We start from the raw sequence: 20953 nt of genomic DNA, 5'->3' as shown, positions 1-20953 counted from the left end.
CCTCTGTCCGTTGTCTGTCATAGCTAGACAGTTGAGATCTTCAGAGATGATGTACCTATTTCTGTTGCCGCTGTAACAACAAATACTAAATATCTCACGTGAAATTAGGGGTGGGGGAAGAGGTTGAGTCAAATCTCACGGCATCTCACAAGATGGGGTCAAAAATCCTCAATAAAACCTTACGTAATTAATGGACGCCTCTTTACTATATCTACGTAGTAGTAGGACTAGTAGGTATCATTTACGTAGGTAGATATAGATATCTAGATATATCAGGTTGTAGTATAATTTGTAGTATGAACGGGGCGAGTCTCGTAAATCTGATGTGACGAAGGAAAGCAGCGCTAGCGGTCTAGAAAGTTGTTTCGCTATATATCTAATTATTATCTAACGCGGCCCATCCACTTGTAAGACTTGTAAATTATAATAAGGTATTTATTTATTTATTCATAAGAAAACACACTGTACAAAAGGCGAACTTAATGCCATAAGACATTCTCTACCAGTCAACCTTTAGGCAAAGCAGATAAGTTGTAGGCGGTGCAAAAATATATGGTATGGATGATACAATTACGTACCTGTACGAACAATACAATCATAAGAAATACACAGACATAAACACATATAAATACTACTATATTCACTGTATTCGAGAATGTATTATCATTTAACTTCTGTAAACACTGATACATCGCCGGTTTTTAGGGTTCCGTACCCAAAGGGTAAAAACGGGACCCTATTACTAAGACTCCGCTGTCCGTCTGGCTGTCACCAGGCTGTAACTCATGAACCGTGATAGCTAGACAGTTGAAATTTTCACAGATGATGTATTCCTGTTGCCGCTATAACAAAAAATACTAAAAACAAAATAAAATAAATATTTAAGTGGGGCTCCCATACAACGAACGTGATTTTTTTGCCGTTTTTGCGAAATGGTACGTAACCTTTCGTGCGCGAGTCCGACTCGCACTTGGCCGGTTTTAACCTTTCGTTTGTGTGTGGTCAGAAATCGTGGGTTGAAACCTCGGTTGTGCTGTATAGAGCAATTAGAGCAGTAAAAAATCATTCTCATCATTCTCAAAAAAATGTAAAAACATGACTAAAAATTCATCCTTATCATACACGGACTCGGTTAAGGCACTTTGTAAAAGCAAATTTGACAGATCGCCAGCGTTATCGTTGGCAATATCACAAGTCATCATTTCAATTAGTCGAATAGGGTCCGAGTAATGCATGAAACCAAAAATAATGCAGAGCTTCGCGCTTTGGTATAAAAGACATCAACGCGTGTCACTCGTTGCAAGGTTTTTAATAGGGGCTATTACTGCAATGTTCTGCCGCCAGAGTGCAGCACAAGCGCCTCTAGTAAACCATAGAGTAACTTATACATACTGTGCCTTAAACTGTTTTTTGACAAGTTTTCACAGACAATAAAATATGATATTGATGCATCAAGGCGGTTTGTTCACAAATGCCTACCGGGAAACGTGAAAATCGAAATTTAGTTATCTGCCTCTTTATCGCTCGAATATGCAAACGTGATAGAGAGGTTAGATAACGATATTTCGATTTTCTTGTTTCGCGGTAGACCGTAGACCCCCAGATTGTGATGGATTGTGGTAGTGGCGCCCTCTACGCATAGTTTCGCGTAATATTCCTTATTGGCATTGGTCTTCGGTTTACTTACGCTGTGTACAGCGCCACTGTCTGTAGAAATGTCGTTATCTTCCAATACATTAAATACAAACATCATCAACAAAGTAAAGAATCTGATTACAATAGAAAATAAATTTAAAACTAGCGACCCGCCCCGGCTTCGCACGGGTTAACAAATTATACCTACATCTTCCTCAAGAATCACTCTATTGATAGGTGAAAACCCGTTAAGTAGTTTTTGAGTTTATCGCGAATAAACACAAACATACAAACAGACAGACGCGGTTGGGGACTTTGTTTTTTATGGTAGTGATACCAATTTAGTAGCCTGCCTCCAGTGGCGGATTTGTAGTCTTTGCCGCCCTAGGCCCCAGGCCCTATAGGGCCCTATAGCCGCCCCTTTCGCAGCACCCATCATATTGACTACATTTTAAGCGAAACTTTTTGTCACAATTTTCCGCCCCCAATTTTTTGCCGCCCTAGGCCCGGGCCTACTGGGCCTTAGGGCAAATCCGCCACTGCCTGCCTCCCAAAAGCCGCTGACGTCCTTTAAACTGCCTTCTCAACGTTGGTATCGTCAGGGGTGCGAAACTCCTCCCTTCGGGCAAACTCGGCTCCGTTCGGCACAGCATTGCTCCGAGCAATTAAGTGTTGACACAACTTGACGTCCCTTTGCGTGCACGACCACAGATAATGGCTTTAATTTTGACAACCCTAAATAGCCGAAAGGGATAGTGCCAGATATTTGAAAGGTACAGCATGATTCATCCCTGAACCGCTGTCAAACTTCGGTTATGTAGGAAGTTTCCTTTCTGTACGGTAGTACCAGTACGGCTACCACCAGTTTTGACATTGACATAACGCTCACGTTTACGTAACTTACTTTCTATGCATCTCGCTCGTACTCGCATATGCGAGCAATAGTGCAAGCGAGATGTACAGAAAGTAAATTACGTAGACGTGAGCGTTATGTCAATGTTAAAACTGATGGTAGAGGCTCAGGCGTGGCCCACTCCGCGATTTCGTCGCTTTGCTACAGGTAGCTAAAAGTACATCCGTTCCACACCAATTTTTGTGCCTAGCCATAAGCCGCGCGTGGCGCTGTCGCCACCTAGCGGCCATATCTGTCCCGATCGTAACAGACGCGTTTTGTTAGAGAGTGAGTCTTCTGTACCTAGTACTATTATTTATTCTGTGCCTGAACCGCCGTTATACTTCGGTTTTGTAGGAAGTTTCCTTTCAGTACGGTAGTAGTATTATTTATTGTGTGGTATCGTGCGTATAATCGTATACTCACATTCCTGGAGTAACCCAGCAAGTAGCGCGTGGTGCCCGCGGGCTGCGCACGCGACTCCACCGCCTTTTGTTACCAGGGCAGGGCAGGGCAAAATGACATGCAAGTGGCCAGATTGTATGAAATTAACTATAATGTAAAGTTCCAAACTTGGCTGACTTTGGTTAGGGTTTGGTAGCTTACATCCTCAATTTTTTTTTTGGCCTCAATATACCCGGCCCGTTGAAAATTGCTAGAAAGAGCCTACACTGTATGTTATGTACTTATTACTTATAACCTACTAAACTAGATTTATATACCACTAGACGGGCCCGCAGCTCCGCTCGCGTAAATGAAATAAAGAGTTTGTCTTATGTTTAGTTAAATACCGATATTATTATGTATTGAACCCTGCCAGGGTTTATAACTGTGATAGGGACTTCTTATTTGTAACCGATATTTGGATAACTTAATTCGCAAATTTCTCAAAAAATTAAATGATTTGATAAAAGGCAAGATTGTATTTTTTGATCTACGTAGGTATTTATTTAAAACTTGTTTCAACATAAAATTATGGGGTTGCATTTGAATTACGCATTATAGGCAGGGGGGAGGGAGTAGGAACCCCCCCGAACCCATCCCCAAAGTTAGGAAATCAATAGTTACCACGAAAATATTTTTTTTATTTTTTGAGGTTATGTTCAATAAAACAACCAAAGCGTACGAAAGGGTAACTAATTTGGACTTAGAAAATTTCGTATACTTATTTTTGAGCACTTTGTCCGTATACATGTTTTTGAGCCTTTTGTCCGTATGCATGTTTTTGACCACTATTTCTTTTTTGACAGCGAGTCGGGTGTGTTGTGAACGCAAGATACCTAACACTCCTCCTCGCTTCGCTCGTCGACGTACCTAACGGTGAACGGTCTGGCACTGTATTTCGTTCCGTCACTTCCGTCACACGTAATTTCAAACACTTATAAAAAAAAACTACGCGTCTCATAGACACAAATCGGGTGTCGTTTGAAAGGGGTGACCAACCCCTATAAAATGCCACCCTTCCCCCCGCCCCTCCCTATAATGCGTGATTCAAATGCTAACCCAAAATCCATTTCCCTGTCTGGATATTGATATTACTTACGACGGCTACGGTGACGCAACGACCGAAAATGAGTCCTGGCTTCCAACACCAGATCACGCCATGTTTCCCGGTCTTGCGATAGCTCTCGCCAGTCGCCATGGCCGAGGTTGAGCAGATCTTGAGCAACCCTTGAGCTTCAAAATATCTGACCATGCACTTTAACTACATTATAATTTACATTGTTCAGATATTTGTGAATACCTCGGCCGTTCCGATATATCTGATGGGGACTGTTCAGCAAGAAGAAAAAATCATACCTGGTCGAGTCGTATCGTATTACGCGAGAAAACAGTTCCCGAATTGGTTATATCTGTAGTCATTAAAGTATAATTATCGCACACACACATTATTACGGGCACCATCCCTTGAACTGATATTTTTGGCCCATCTCGGCAGCCCGTTCCCCGGACGAATGGCAATGTTTGCCGAAGCCGTGAAAGTCAATCTGAATAATATAACTCAAAAAGAAATTTAAAACAATAAAATACAAATTATTAACACGATAATCATACGATAATACTAATTTGATTGATAAGTCATTTATGGCATTTAAGTCACTCGTATGGTTATAGACTAAGGTTGAGGTTGACAGCACTTTTTATTTTACTTCGTGTAATAAAGCGCCGCAATAACTGTATACCAACATGACAAACATAAACATTGGGTATGTCTGTAGCACCACATCAAATAATTTTGTCTGTAAAGCCTGACAACAGTTTATTTGACCCTCGCCATTTTGCGGATTTTCAATGGTACTAATTTCTTTTACTGGCAACAAGTATTCTTTGACAACGAACTTTGGATGTCATCGAATGTCACCGATGTAAACAAACGGAAAATATCTACGAATATATTCAAATATAAACGGTTTTATTACAAAAATGCCAAAAAAAATTACCAAAGGTGTGAAAAAAATTGTAGTGAATGCAATCAAATACTTACAGCTTAAAAAAGACGAAGGATTACTTAGCATTCCAATAAACAATGTTTTAAAGTTAGTTGTTGACATGACCGGTATTGACATTTTATAGTGCGGTTTTATTGAACTGGTTAGTTGTTAGGTTTAAACTTTAATATTTCATTTAAGGTTTATGTAGATCGACGATAAAAATCCTATAATCGAATTGGAGACTGAACGTTTTATAATCGAGGTTGGTGGTCCTGAAAGCGACACAACATCTGATGAAACGAAGAATATAATAATATTGAATATTTAGAATCAGATTTTGACGAATAGGTAAATTGAAAGAACCGAATTATCTGTAAGCAATGTTTTGACATTATACGAGTATCAACCACGTATCAACATGAAGCCAATGCCCACTACCCCGACTATACATGACGTACGCACATTATTGCCATACGTAAGCTGTTTGCAGCGACACTATCTCAGGGTTAAATAAACTGTTGTCAGGCTTTACCACCACCGAAACGAAACTAACCGAGAGTTGCCGAAAATGGTCGATCATCGTAAAATGAAGATTGTTATGAAATTTTCTTTTGCTTATTGTAAATTAAATACGTATCGAAAGCGATAGTTTTTATGCTCTAGTTCTATTCTCATATTTAGATAATAGATTTAAACAGTTTTTTCTTATCATACGTGCGTCGCATTCGAGATACGTGTCAAAAACTTTTTTAGAAATTTGTAAGGCGCCATCTCGCTTCTTCGCTCGTTTTTTATCCCGTTCTGGTTTTTCGATTTTATACATATGATGATGATGATGATTGGGCGCTAGATAGGGCAATCGAACTATCATCAATTCATCACTTTAAGATCTGTGATATAAAATTAGTAAGCTTAGAACTATCATCACTTTAAGATCTGTGATATAAAATTAGTAAGCAGAACTATCATCACTTTAAGATCTGTGATATAAAATTAGTAGTGTCCGACCGAAACATGTTTTTTTGCCGAAACCGAAACCGAAACCGAATGTTCGGCTTTGGCTCTAGTTTCGGCCGAAACCGAAACCGAAACCGAAACTTTTGTAGACTTGTTAAAATCGTTGAAAAAATGTCATAAAACCGCTTTTACACACATATTATGGGGCTGACAACACCCAATGTCCTTGAAATTGATGTTACTTAAGCAGTTTTTTAAGAAAATTACTAGAGTTAGACCAAGATAATTCTGCAACGATTTTGATAACACATGCAGTGCAAGTGTTACTTTAAACGTCAAAACTTCCATGAAATTATGACGTATAAATAACATTTGCACTAGTAGCACTGCGTATGCTATCAAAATCATTGCAGAATTTTCTTGGTCTAACTCTATTCATTCACCAGTCAAGCTAACATGTAGATACAGGGTCAACCAAAAACGCGAGCGCAGCGAGCGCGAAATTTTTTGTTAACAATATCGCAAGGCCGGGTACCGATCTTCACCTGAGGGGCTACCGCGAAAACCGAAATTCGCAAATTGCGGGGATCTTTCTCTTTTACTCCAATGAAGGCGTAATTAGAGTGACAGAGAAAAATGCCCGCAATTTGCGAACTTCGATTTTCGCGGTTATAGCCCTGGGCCTAAAAGTCCGAAGTGCCCCCGTGAGGCGAACTTTCATGCGAAGTCAAAGCCGTGCTTCAGGCTTCAGGATAAGTAGTTAAGCACAGACTCCAACCAATGTCCATTGTATTAAAAAGCGAGACCGCAGGCCGAGCATGGCGCAGCGAGACCAAAGGCTAAGCTGAAGTAGAGGACATGTGGAACACAAACCAATTGTAAATTGAGGTAAAAAGTGAGGCTAAGGTCGAGCATTCGTATGAAAAACTGTACTGGGGACACTTTTAAGGGTTTTTTCTTCGTTTTAATCAATAGTCAGCTGTTCAGCTTCGCAAAATATTAACTATTGAGAAAATCAACTTTGCGGCACTAGTTGAGCGTAGCCTTTAGCCTCGCTTAAAATTTGCCATTAGAGGTAGATAGAAAAATGAGTGAATAAGAGCGAAAAAGACATCGTTCGACTCGTGCCGAGCTGATACTCGGCCAACGGCTACGTGCGACAGTGCTATCTCATTCACTCCGATACAATTAGACAGTGTGCGCGTTATAGGTATTGACAGCCTCTTAAGACTGCGTCGACCGTCCAGTGGCGCTCTCATTAGTGGAATTGTGTTTTATAATAAACCAATTAATTTCTGTACCTATACATGAATCAGTATATGTAGGTATGTATTAATATTGTTGTCCTACTTATTCCCCAACTTTTGGTGTTTGTCCGAAGTACCATTTCGTAAGTTTCGGCCCGGCCGAAAGGTTCGGCCGTTTTTTGGCCGAAACCGAAACTACAGCCAAAACATGATTTTTTGGCCGAAACTGGCCGAAACCGAAACCGAAACCGAACCTTCGGTCGGACACTAAAAATTAGTAAGCTTAGAACTATCATCACTTTAAGATCTGTGATATAAAATTAGTAAGCTTAGAACTATCATCACTTTAAGATCTGTGATATAAAATTAGTGAGCAGAACTATCATCACTTTAAGATCTGTGATATAAAATTAGTAAGCTTAAAACTATCATCACTTTAAGATCTGTGATATAAAATGAGTGAGCAGAACTATCATCACTTTAAGATCTGTGATATAAAATTAGTGAGCAGAACTATCATCACTTTAAGATCTGTGATATAAAATTAGTGAGCAGAACGATCATCACTTTAAGATCTGTGATATAAAATTAATGAGCAGAACTATCATCACTTTAAGATCTGTGATATAAAATAACTGAGCTTAGTTAATAAGTATCATACATTTAAGGGATAGTTAAGTGTGTTTTTTTATTTTTCCTATGAATTTTTATTTTATAACATGCTATAAAACCACCTAACTATAATCGTGTACCAAATTTATTGTCTATAACAGCGGTCGGCAACCGGCGGCCCGCAAGCCTCCCTGGCTATTTTGTACGTAATATTGACAAACCACAATGTCTAATAAAGTCATAAATATTAACAAAGTGCGGCCCGCGTCAACTTCGTTAACTACTATGTGACCCTTGGCTGCTAAAAGGTTGCCGACCGCTGGTCTATAAGTTAAATACGCAATTAAGTATCAATACAGTGTACTTTTTGGATCTGTCCGAGCTTTTTCCTTCAATTTTTATAAATAGTCATTAGTCAACATAGTAAATTTAAGTTTTCTAATTCCCTTTTATTCTTCAAAAATAACTAAGAATGGCCATCAACATCGCAAACATGAATAGATCGTGCAGAATAGAGCCCCTGCTGGTCACGCGCACGCGCAGGCTGTTTCAGACTTTGTTAGCGGTCAATCCGTCGTGACTGTGTGTCGTGCATGTATAAAGGGCTTTCCAGTAGAGATGCGCAAAACACTTCACTGAGTTGTAAAGATTGATTCATATCTTTCACTCGCGGTGATATGTATCACTCATTTCGCTCATTTCGTTCATTTCGCTCAGTGGATCTGTAATCTATATTGTTCACGAGTGAGTAGAGAGAGATGTCAATCAATCAGATACACACAGGCATAAGTGCGACCAAGATGGCGAATCACGCGATACGACCCCGCCATGTTTTCCCGACACCCTCCGAATTCTTCCGAACCGCTCCAAAACCTATTCGCATCGTCTCAGCGAGCCAGGAACACTGAGTTACTGAGCGAAATGAGCGAGTTGAATCTGCACTGAGTTGAAGAGTGAGTGAGTTCAGTCAAATGATACAGTTCATTCACTCATGAACGACACATGTCTACTTTCCAGACGTTTAACGAAGGCTTTTTAAGACTGCCTTTCCACTGGGGCAGAGATGATAGACGTACGGGAATCAGCCAGTAGCATTGGTTCTCTTCCCCGCTCCGATGGATAACAACCATTCGGCACTCCCGCCGCTTAGTGGAAAGGCAGCCTAATGGAACTCAATTATTTTTTCCCCACTCATTAAAATACCCGGATACATTTCCAACAAACATAACTAAGAACAAGACAGACACGACTTTCATCTAAAAATTCTAAAATATACCACTCACTTCTTCCGTTTCAAAACTTTGTTGGTAATGTCTACCAATACCAACACAATGGTGCACATTAGATATATACCGAATTACACGTGTTGAACTTATAAGAACCCTCTGTGTTGGGGGTTGTGAAATGAGTACACAATAGTACATTGTGCAACATGGGGCGTAAGTTGAATATTGCAAACGAGAGTAAGTTAAATCGAGACTGCTTGCCGGAACAATTTATAGACTCGAGTTTGCAATATTATTACGCCCCGAGTTACACACAATGTTTTTCATCACACTTGCGATACAAAAATTAAGTATAAAGACAAAAAACTGTTAATTATAGCACTAGAAACTTCATAACTTCCTAGGGAGAACACTTTTTCTATAACTCCCGCTAAACCTGCGTACAATTCCACATTTACTGAGCGAGTGTGATGAAAAAAAAACGGGGCAAGTGCGAGTCGGACTCGCGCACGAAGGGTTCCGTACCATAATGAAAAAAAAACGGAAAAAAAATGCAAAAAAAAAACGGTCACCCATCCAAGTACTGACCACGCCCGACGTTGCTTAACTTTGGTCAAATATCACGTTTGTTGTATGGGAGCCCCATTTAAATCTTTATTTTATTCTGTTTTTAGTATTTGTTGTTATAGCGGCGACAGAAATACATCATCTGTGAAAATTTATCTATCACGGTTCGTGAGATACAGCCTGGTGACAGACAGACGGACGGACGGACGGACGGACGGACGGACGGACGGACGGACGGACGGACGGACAGCGAAGTCTTAGTAATAGGGTCCCGTTTTACCTTTTGGGTACGGAACCCTAAAAACCGGGCAAGTGCGAGTCGGACTCGCGCACGAAGGGTTCCGTACCATAATGAAAAAAAAACGGAAAATAATGCAAAAAATAAAAAACCGGGCAAGTGCGAGTCTGACTCGCGCACGAAGGGTTTCGTACCATAATGCAAAAAACGGCAAAAAAAAAACGGTCACCCATCCAAGTACTGACCCCGCCCGACGTTGCTTAACTTCGGTCAAAAATCACGTTTGTTGTATGGGAGCCCCACTTAAATCTTTATTTTATTCTGTTTTTTGTATTTGTTGTTATAGCGGCAACAGAAATACATCATCTGTGAAAATTTCAACTGTCTAGCTATCACGGTTCGTGAGATATAGCCTGGTGACAGACGGACGGACGGACGGACAGACGGACGGACGGACGGACGGACAGCGGAGTCTTAGTAATAGGGTCCCGTTTTACCCTTTGGGTACGGAACCCTAAAAACGGTCACCCATCCAAGTACTGACCACGCCCGACGTTGCTTAACTTTGGTCAAAAATCACGTTTGTTGTATGGGAGCCCCATTTAAATATTTATTTTATTATGTTTTTAGTATTTGTTGTTATAGCGGCAACAGAAATACATCATCTGTGAAAAATTCAACTGTCTAGCTATCACGGTTCGTGAGATACAGCCTGGTGACAGACAGACGGACGGACGGACGGACGGACGGACGGACGGACGGACGGACGGACGGACAGCGAAGTCTTAGTAATAGGGTCCCGTTTTATTTTTGGGTACGGAACCCTAATTATTAATGTGCCTTGGTACTGAGAAAAAGAGGATAAAAAACAAACAAACAAAACATTGAATCAGTAACGAAATGGTAATAAATCGGTTTTCGACATTTTTTTTTCGCGCCGTCATTAGTGTCATACCTCAGAGCTAGGCTAGAGTTAGACCAATAAAAGTCTGCAACGATTTGATAGCATACGCAGTGCAATTGTTTTTTATACGTCATAATTTCATAGAAGTTATCGTTTAAAATAACACTCGCACTGCGTGCGTGTGTTGCAGATCGTTGTTTTTGTCTAACTCTAACTTATACTCGTAATTTTAAAATCTATCGAATAATTATTCAAATCTTATATCGAGTTCCATAAACTAGATAACATCTTCAACTAAGTAGTATTCGTCAAGTTGAAAAATTCCATCCCATTACACCTCCTTACTGTACAACCTACTTCGCCTTAAATTATTTTGATGACTTGAAACACGCCACTTGCCGTGCACGTAATCACACTCGCTCAGTTAGGATTTGAACCACCTGGCTACTGTTTAAGAGAATAGCTCCAAGGCATTGGGTCAGTTGGCCAACATTGAAACAATGTTATTAAATGGCATAGCGTGATGGTATATAATATGTATATAGAACAACTTAATTGATTCCTGTGAACCCACTGAACTTTTTTACATTTACTACGTCTTTTGCATTACATTGATTTAAAAGTAAAATTATTATGACACTTACCGTGAAAACGTTTTCAAGTCGGTCACAATTGTCACAAATCAGTTTTGTACACCATGAAACTTTGCGATATCTCTGAAACTCGTCGTTTGAAGAAAAATCTGAATATACACATGGCAAGTACTCAAACACGTTTCAATGTTTAATACTCGTGTTTCAAATGATAAAAGTTCATGGACACAGTGATATAAAGCTCAATTTAAAAATATGTAAATAATACAGAAAGGCTAAAATCAAAGCTGAAACATGAAATGCCATGTGATAACAAACTAAACTGTTTATCATGTTACAGAATATCACACTCGTAACTTAAAAAACGACGGTGATAGGAAGGTTTAAAATGCGGGTGTTTCACTGACAGACATGTTACCCTGCGTGTTTTTGTAACTTACTAATTTATCTTCCCCAAAAATGTAAACAGAATCTTATTCGGTCGGAATAAGGAGGATAATTTCAACGGTGTTTTTTGGTTAGAAAAAGCGAAGCAAATTACAGTACCCATTGTACAGTTAGCAGCAGAAGTTGCTAAGCGGGTGTGGTGTTTAAAATTACCTTAACACGCTCTTATTCTCTTAACAATAAAGTCGCGTCAAGATCATTTTGACACCTCGCCCGCTTAGCAACTTCTGCTGCTGACTGTACATGCCGCTAGGTATTGTTTAAAATTATTGATGGCATTCTTGTCTTTTATGAATTTTTGTCTATATGTTTATAATATATGAGTTTGGAGTTAAGATGAACCCTTAGGGGAAATTTTTATGGAAGTAGGCCAGGAACGCAGCGCAGTGGTCTGTAGCCCTACCATAAATTGACACTTGACGTTAACGTTAGCGACTGCAAACTCGATCGCAGTCCATCTCGCTCGCACATGAGGGAATACGATCAAGTTCACGCAGACCCCATATAACCATTCCAGTCGCAGAATCACAAAGTGGTAACTAAATGTCAGATGTGTCGTAACAGAGTCCACACAATGTGTCTAGAATTGTTTCGAAACAAAGTGTCGTCGCCGTGTCTACACTTTTCCGTAACAAGGTGTCGACACATTTGTGTGCACTTTGCGTGCGGTTTGCGACTAAATCTGACAGCAAATTTGTGACAGCAAATGTCAATATAAAATACCTCTTGAAAACCAAGGTTTGTCAAACTACTATTAGTGTCTCGTGTGCTCGTAATTCTAGTAAGTCATCATGGGCAATGCAAATGATAATAATCGACCGAAACCATATAAACACCCAACACCCGTCAACCTTTTACAGAAAAGTTTTTAAAGAAATTCAATAAGCTACTTAGGTCAGGCAACGAATGCTCCAAAAGTTGTAGAGGGAAATGCTCGGAACACAATTTTTGACTCCGTAACTCGGTTTGACAAGTTAGGAGGTGAACATATCTAAAGTCCCCGGCCGTAGCCCTTGAGCGGGGGGGAGAGAGGGGGCTTTGAAGGTCCCATTTTCCCGTTTTTCGATTATATCTCGGAAACTATGCATCTCAGCGACATGGCCACTTATACAAAATGAAAGTTAATTTAATTTGTTACAAGTTTATTCAATCAATTTTTTCGATATGTTGAATAGTTTTTGAGATATCCGCTCTTGAAAGTTTATTTAGGGCTCTCAATTTTATCTTGATATATCTATATCAGTGAAGGTGCTAGGCCGTGTTTGGTATCGTTTTCGTATAAATCTGGGGTGCTGAATCCATTTAAGATATCACATTGACACCATTCCACAAAATAAAAATAAATCTTTTTAGGGTTCCGTACCTCAAAAGGAAAAAACGGAACCCTTATAGGATCACTCGTGCGTCTGTATGTATGTCCGTCTGAATACACAAAATAGTTCTTTACCTATAGATGACAGGAAAACCTATTAGAAATGTGCAGTCAAACGCGAGTCGGACTTAATGTACGGAACCCTTAATACGCGAGTCCGACTCGCACTTGGCCGGTTTTTTTTAAACTCTTCTTGACGCTTAACCGCTGAACCGATTTCGTTGAAATTTGGTATAGAAATAGTTTGCGTCCCGGAACAGGACATAGGATAGATCTTATAACCAAAATCATCTTTTGAAGGTGTGAAAAGTGGCGTGGAAATTTGTACGGGAAATCAATAACCGCTGAACCGATTTATATGAAATTTGGGATGGTCTACATCTTTGATTTAGTTAAAAATGATGAAAAAACATGACTTCAAACCTAAACTTAACCAGTATTAACTTCAAAAAGTCAATTCTGAATTCCCCCCTACACCTCATTTCACACCTTTAAAGGATGATTTTTGAGATAACTTACTATATCCTGTCTCGGGACTCAAAATATATGTGTACCAAATTTAAATTAAAACTGTTCAGCAGTTTAAGCGTGAAGAGGAGTTTAAAAGAAAGTATTTTAATAAGTTTATATGTTTTTACTTCGGAATGGTGTCAATGTGATACCTTAACTAAATTTGGTACTGCGAATTTATACGAAAACGATACCAAAACATGGCCTCGTAGCTTTACTGTTGTAGAAGTCAAAATAAAATTGAGAGCCCTAAATTCTTATTACTTGGCCAAACTTGTGTAGAAGGAAAAGGTAAAATAAAAGTCTTCGGCAGGAATATAAGACACAAATATATATTTTTTTTGCGTTACTATTTCATTCATCAAATATAAACATACCTTGATTATACTATTCTAGTGAGATCCTCATAGATAAACAAAAACATTTACTTAAAAAATTACAAGGTCGAAATGTCACGGAACTTGTGAGAGTAATATGTGAAAAATATAAACTTTTATGACAAAAAAAATCTGGACACAATTTAAGAATCACCCAATTGCGTCGAGGAATCATCTGTATTTTTGCTTGTTTCATTACCTCCTCGCTTCTTTTTTGTCCTTTGTATTCTGTAGCAATTTGTTAGATCTGAAAATAAAGATAACTTGCGTCGTCACGGATGTCGATTTATAGGTTTTAGGGAGTGCAGAATTCGAAAACGATGATCATTTTATAATCCAAGATGGCGGCTACGTATTTTGTCATAAAAGTGGAATCCAAAATAGTCATCATTTTCGAAATCTGCGCCCCCTAAAACCTATAAAACGATATCCATGACGACTTTTATGACATAGTGCATTGCCGCCATTTTGAAATTGAAAATGTTATCATTTTCGAAATCTGCGCCCCCTAAAACCTATAAAACGACACCCATGACGACTTTTATGGCATAGTGCATGGCCGCCATTTTGGATTCCAAAATGGTCATCATTTTCAAAATTGGGGCCCCCTAAAACGTATAAAACGACATCCATGACGACTTTTATGACACAGTGCATGGCCGCCATTTCGGATTCCAAAATGGTCATTATTTTCGAAATCGGCAGTCCCTAAAACCTATATATCGACACCCATCTCGACTTTTATGACAAAGTGTTTTGCTACCATCTGCATACAAGACATTTCTATTATTTTTACGTACAAAAATGGCCCCCTGTCAACTTTCAATCGAGATTTAATCGATAATTTATTCGATTAATATTCAGATTAATTCAATTTCAATCTATGTTAGGTCGACTAAACTAATCGCGATTAAAATTTGAGAATTAACTTTTTTTATTCCATTAATTATTCGAATAAACAGTTAATCGATTAATGCCCATCTCTGACCACGGCATTTTTACACTTTGAGAATATCTGAAAACAAATCAACACAAGGAGCCATTTTGCAAATCCAGTAACATACCAGTAACTTTGTTATTACTTTTGACAGCGCGTGTCATGTGTCAACACAGAGTCGACACAAAGTCGAAACATTGCAACTACTTTGTGACTGCAATAGTTCTCAGCCTTAAACCATATTTATACATCATAATTAACAAGTTTCGTAGTATGTAAAGCGTTATTTCTGTTATTTAAGTATAGTATACGCATCGAAGTACTAAAAATGCTTCAAATAATATAGTTATGAACACAGGCACTGAGAAGTAAACAATTTCATTTCCGGCTAAACTAAAACAATGTGGTGGCGCGTTGATTATATTACACTTAGTTTATCAAATCACTCGAGCAGTTTAATTCCCCATAATAATTTAAGTCCTATTGTAATATAAATGCAAACAATATATAATTACGTCTTGTAATCCGTTTTAGAGATGGCGTATTAATGTCACTTATTTTTATTTAAGTATTTTTCCATCTGACAGTTTCCATTTGACAGGAACAAAATGAACGAATGAACGAATGATTTTGGCATAAAGTAGTCGCAAACCCGAAACAATGTGTGCACACGGCGACCACACTTTATGTCACTTTGTGTCATGTGTCGACCCTTCCCCATTTCTGGTAACTGTGTCGACACGGCGACGACTCTGCGACTGGAATTGTGACCGAAACAGACGGTGTCGACACAAGATGTGTCAACACCGCGTCGTAACGGCGACTGGAAATGGTTGTATGGGACGCTAATGTAAATGTTAAACGCCAACTCGTGGTAGCCGTGCAGAAGGGCATTATCACTTAAAAGTGTACTTACCATTTACTTTTTTTCGAAAATCCATCAAATTTTGGGTTATTTCTACTCAGAATCACGAGGACTATCGTTAAAAAGAAAAAAATGTGTCCCCATAAAAGTGTCATGTTTGTATCGCATACTTACCTAAATCTATATATATAAATGCAAGTGTCCTGACTGACTGACTGACTGACTGACTGACTGACTGATTCATCAACGCAGAGCCGAAACTACAAAAGATAGAAAGTTGAAATTTTCACACCAGATTACATTTATAAAGTGTACAAGAGATAAGAAGCGATTTTGAGAAATTCAACCCCTAAGGGGGTTAAAAAGGGGATGAAAGTTTGTAAGGGGTTCAAGTTTTATTTTAAGCTAGGAATTTGAAACTTCGTAAAAAGATATATTATTAAAATACACGAAAACTAATTTCAGCGTTTTTGAAAATTCATCCCCTAAGGTGGTGAAAAAGGGGTTGAAAGTTTGTATGGATATCAAAAATTATTTCGAGCGCGGGACTTGAATCTTTGTATTTGGGGATATTATTAGAAGACAAGAAAAGTAATTTCAGCGTTTTGTAAAATTCATCCTCTAACAGGGATAAAAAGGGGTTGAAAGTTTGAATCCATTAAAAATGCTTTGAAACTTCTTAGAAAAGCATAACAGCCGATTACAAAAAAAAGTAATTGCAACGTTTTTGGAAATTCAACCCCTAAGGGGGGTTACAAATGGGATGAAAGTTCGTCTTGGGGTGCAAATTTTATTTTAAGCTAGGAACTTGAAACTTTGCAATAAGGTATTAAATTAAAATACAAGAAAACTAATACCAGCGTTTTTGAAAATTCATCCCCTAAGGTGGTGAAAAGGGGGTTGAAAGTTTGTATGGATTTCAAACATTTTTTCGAACGCGGGACTTGAATCTTTGTATTTGGGGATATTATTAGAAGGCAAGAAAAGTAATTTCAGCGTTTTGTAAAATGTATCGCCTAAAAGGGTTAAAAGGGGGTTTAAAGTTTGAATCCATTACAAATGCTTTGAAACTTCTTAGAAAGGCATAATAGCCGATTACGAAAAAAGTAATTGCAAGGTTTTTGGAAATTCAACCCCTAAGGGGGTTAAAAAGGGGATAAAAGTTCGTCTTGGGATGCAAATTTAATTTTAAGCTAGGAACTTGAAACTATGCAAAAAGGTATTAAATTAAAAAACATGAAAACGAATTTAAGCATTTATTAAAATTCATCCCCCAAGGTCGTGAGAAAGGGGTTGAAAGTTTGTATGGAGATCAAATATTTTGTGAGTGCGGAACTTCAATCTTTGTATAAGGGCATATTATTAGAATACAAGAAAAGTAATTTCAGGGTTTTTAAAAATTCATTCCTTAAAAGGGTTAAAAGGGGGTTGAAAATTTGTATTGGGTCAAGTTTTATTTTAAGCTAGGAATATTTAATTTCGTAAAAACTTATTTCATTAAAAGAGAAGATAACTAATTTCAGCGTTTGTCTAAATTCATCCCTTAAGGTGGTGAAAAAGGGGATGAAAGTTTGTATGAACGTCAAACATTTTTTTAAGTGCGGGACTTGAATCGTTGTATAAGAGCATATTATTAGAATGCAAGAAAAGTAACGCGGAAAAGTAGTCCACGCGGACGAAGTCGCGGGCAACAGCTAGTGTTAATATATTTATCCTTTTTTATTGTGGGACGTACAATTTATAGTTTGTATCTCATTTTCACATACATTTAGTATTTTAGTATGGACTGTTACAAAACTGACACTCAAAATTTGTATGAAAAACTGAGGACACTTTATTTCTTTGGCTCATTCAATAGCACTCATGATTCTGAGTCTATATAACCCAAAAGTTCATAGTTTTTCGAAAAAAAGTAAATGGTACTTTAAAAACCCCCAGATAGGTACAGTCAACTGTATAAATATGGGTGCACAAATCACCTCAAAAATATGTCCCATAGGTCTTATGTCAGCGAATTAAGAACTATGGGACATATTTTTGAATAAGTTGGCTACACCCATATTTTTACAGTTGATTGTACATCATGTCAAAGTCTTACAGAACAAAATATCGCAGCTATGATTACAGCCACTCATGAACTGCGTCGTAAATGTCAGATGAATGCTTACGTATTTATGGTGGCGGCGGAAACAGTTGTTACTTATTTCAAGGAAGAACTTAAAATCATTTCAACGTAATTTAGTTGGGTATATTGTTATACTCATGGCGAGAATGAACAACAGTCGCTGGACAAGACGAATCCTTGAAAGGAGGCCCAAAGCCGGTAGACCACCGCGGCGCTGGGTGGACGACATCCGACGACACGGAGGTCGGGATTGAATGATCGGGCACAAGATCGACAGGAGTGGCAGAAGAGGGAACAGGCCTACATCCAAGATTGGATCACCAAAAAGCCACCATGATGATGATGATTGTTATGCTCACCAGACACGCAGGTCAAATTGCAGATTCTGAATCGGCCACTTCGTTTCTCGCTAGGAAATGTAGTCTAGGAAATCGACACTTCTTCAGTGAGGCTTTATGGCTATTCATGTAATCTGTATTTATGCTGCGGGGGCGTTTTATCACTTTTATTCAGCTTCGCTGACTGCATTATGTATGGGGGGGGGGGGGGGGGGGGGAAGGATTTAGGATTGACTTCCTTCTTGTAAAATACGAGCAGCTTAGCTATCCTCTGTGGTTATTGCTGGCAAAATATGTATTGTGTTTGACTATACAGGGTGGTTAAAAAATAAATAATTATATTCCCGTTGCCACGGTGGTTTTGGGATTAAGTATAATGGTCAGTAGACCATGCCCCGAAATCGCGAAAAAAAATTTGGCTGTTTTAGGAGGGCGCCACTTCCTATTTTTGACGTCAAATCAAATGCTTAAACATCTCAACAATTCAGTATGGAATTTTTTAAGTTTAAATTTATGAAATTTCTACTATTATGTCGCACCGCAATATACACTGCACCTGAAAGACATTGATTGATTAGTTACATATCCTCGTAAAGCCTACAGTCCTACCCGTAGTACTAATAAACCATATTGAATTGGAACAGAGTTCCATCAAAATAAATTTAACCTCATTTCCTTCACTATTGATTTCAAATTCAACTTGGTAATTTTTTTTGTATGGCGTAGGATATTTATTTGCTAGCTTGAAATAACAATTATCTGCCTAACCATTTTTGAATGTAACAAATGACAAAACGAAAACTTTTTCGAACACAATATGAGTCGCTTAAGTTCAAACTCGGGTAAACCCATCTGTCAGATTATGCGATTTTGGTCCTAAGAAAAGGTAATAGGGTAGATATTTGCTCAGAGGGTCGAATGGATTTACCCGAGTTTGAAGTTAAGCGACACATATGTTAAGGGTGTATTTGTAAATAGTTTTGATACTTTTTACACTATTATCTATGCCTAGTTTTAAGTTTTTTTTCTACGATTCCATGTTTAAATTCTGAAGTATATTTGACTATTTTATGTTTTATACGTCAGTGCGTAATAAACTCCCATACAAACAAGTCAACTGCTTGGTTATTGATTTTCCTCTCTAAACTATCGAATTCCCTTCTTTTACACAATAAACCAATAAGTGTTTAATAAGTTTTTTAAACCGCCTTAATCTCTTGAATAAAAATGTAATGCTGCTATTTTACATCCTGTATACTGCTACAGTTTTACAGAGTCACTATTTTACATCCTGTATACTGTTACAGTGTTTTACAGAGATATTTTATAGCAAGTTTGACAACCATCAGCGGATACTTAAGTGGCATCAGATCTAACTAACCATCGGCAATCGATATCCTTTATCACACACACTCGAAAATCTACCTTAAACCTAATGAATTAAGGTTTAATATACGTTTTAGATCACCACTGATATCTTCTCTTACAGACAATGAATAATCTACCTTAAGCCTAACCTGCTAAGGTTGAGTTTAGGTTGTATGTTAATAATCAAACGGGGACTGCTTTCAACAAAATTGCACATTAAAGCCATGCTTTGGTCATAATTATAAACTTAATACTCCAATACAAGAAGCAGGGGAAATCGATACGCACTTTACGTTAAGTACTGACATTAACACTGACCGAAGGTGGGTCTTATGTCTGTGGAATAAGGTTCACGAATTACTTATCAGTTAAGAGCACGATGGTACAGTAAGTACCCCAACTTAAGTACCAAAGTCGCCATACTAGAACTGTATAGAAAAGTGGATGCTTAGATTCATACGAACCCGCCGCTAAAATGTGGCCCTCATACAATCGAAGTAGCGCCCTCTTTTTTAAACTAAATGAAACTTGGCATGAAAATTTACGTAACATAATTATATCTATGTCTGGTACTAGTTTTCGTTGCTTTTTGGGTTACGTAGTCAAAGGGTGTAAACGGGACCCTATTACTAAGACTCCACTGTCCGTCTGTCTGTCTGTCACCAGGCTGTATCTCATGAACCGTGATAGCTCGACAGTTGAAATTTTCACAGATGATGTATTTCTGTTTCCGCTATAACAACTAATACTAAAAAGTACCTACACCCTCGGTGGGCGAGTCCGACTCGCACTTGTCCGGTTTTTTATTACTTAAAATTATATGAAAATATATAATCTTACATTTATTGTTTCAGATTGTGAAGTGAAGAATGTAGACGGCAACAATGTCGCAGAGGGATTTCTCAGAGGTTTGTCAAATGGCTTGGATATGTTTGTGAAACGTTCGTATTTGTCATGCTACTTCAGTCAACCTCAGTAGTTTTTGTACCAAGACTGACTGAAATAGCAAGACACGTTCGTACGTTTCCGTGAAAATACGATGGAAAATAATTATGCACTACATCTGTAGCCAGTATAATTTAGTCTATAGGTAATTCAGTTAGTATGTAATATTTGATTTAGTGCACTGAGGAGCGCTGGTGGCCTAGCGGTAAGAGCATGCGACTTGCAATCCCGAGGTCGCGGGTTCTAATCCCGGCTCGTACCATTGAGTTTTTCGGAAGTTATGTAACAAATATCATTTGATATTTACTAGTCGCTTTTCGGTAAAAGAAAACATCGTGAGGAAACCGGACTAATCCTAATAAGGCC

At 38.4% G+C, this 20953-nt stretch overlaps 1 protein-coding gene across 1 annotated transcript in view; it reads left to right on the top strand.

Moving 5' to 3' along the window:
- The window catches only part of LOC134800101 (tetratricopeptide repeat protein 28), a 134782-nt gene that overhangs the window by 1365 nt on the left and 112464 nt on the right, over window positions 1-20953 (top strand). The window contains exon 2 of the mRNA XM_063772576.1: window positions 20497-20550. Within this exon, the coding sequence (XP_063628646.1) occupies window positions 20527-20550 (24 nt within the window). The 5' untranslated portion in view covers window positions 20497-20526. The remainder of the gene's footprint in view (window positions 1-20496; window positions 20551-20953) is intronic.

The sequence above is a fragment of the Cydia splendana genome, chromosome 19, assembly GCF_910591565.1.
Source record: "Cydia splendana chromosome 19, ilCydSple1.2, whole genome shotgun sequence".
Taxonomy (NCBI): Eukaryota; Metazoa; Arthropoda; class Insecta; order Lepidoptera; family Tortricidae; genus Cydia; species Cydia splendana.
The sequence above is the reverse complement of the archived record's forward strand: the minus strand, read 5'-3'. Positions and strand labels throughout refer to the sequence as shown.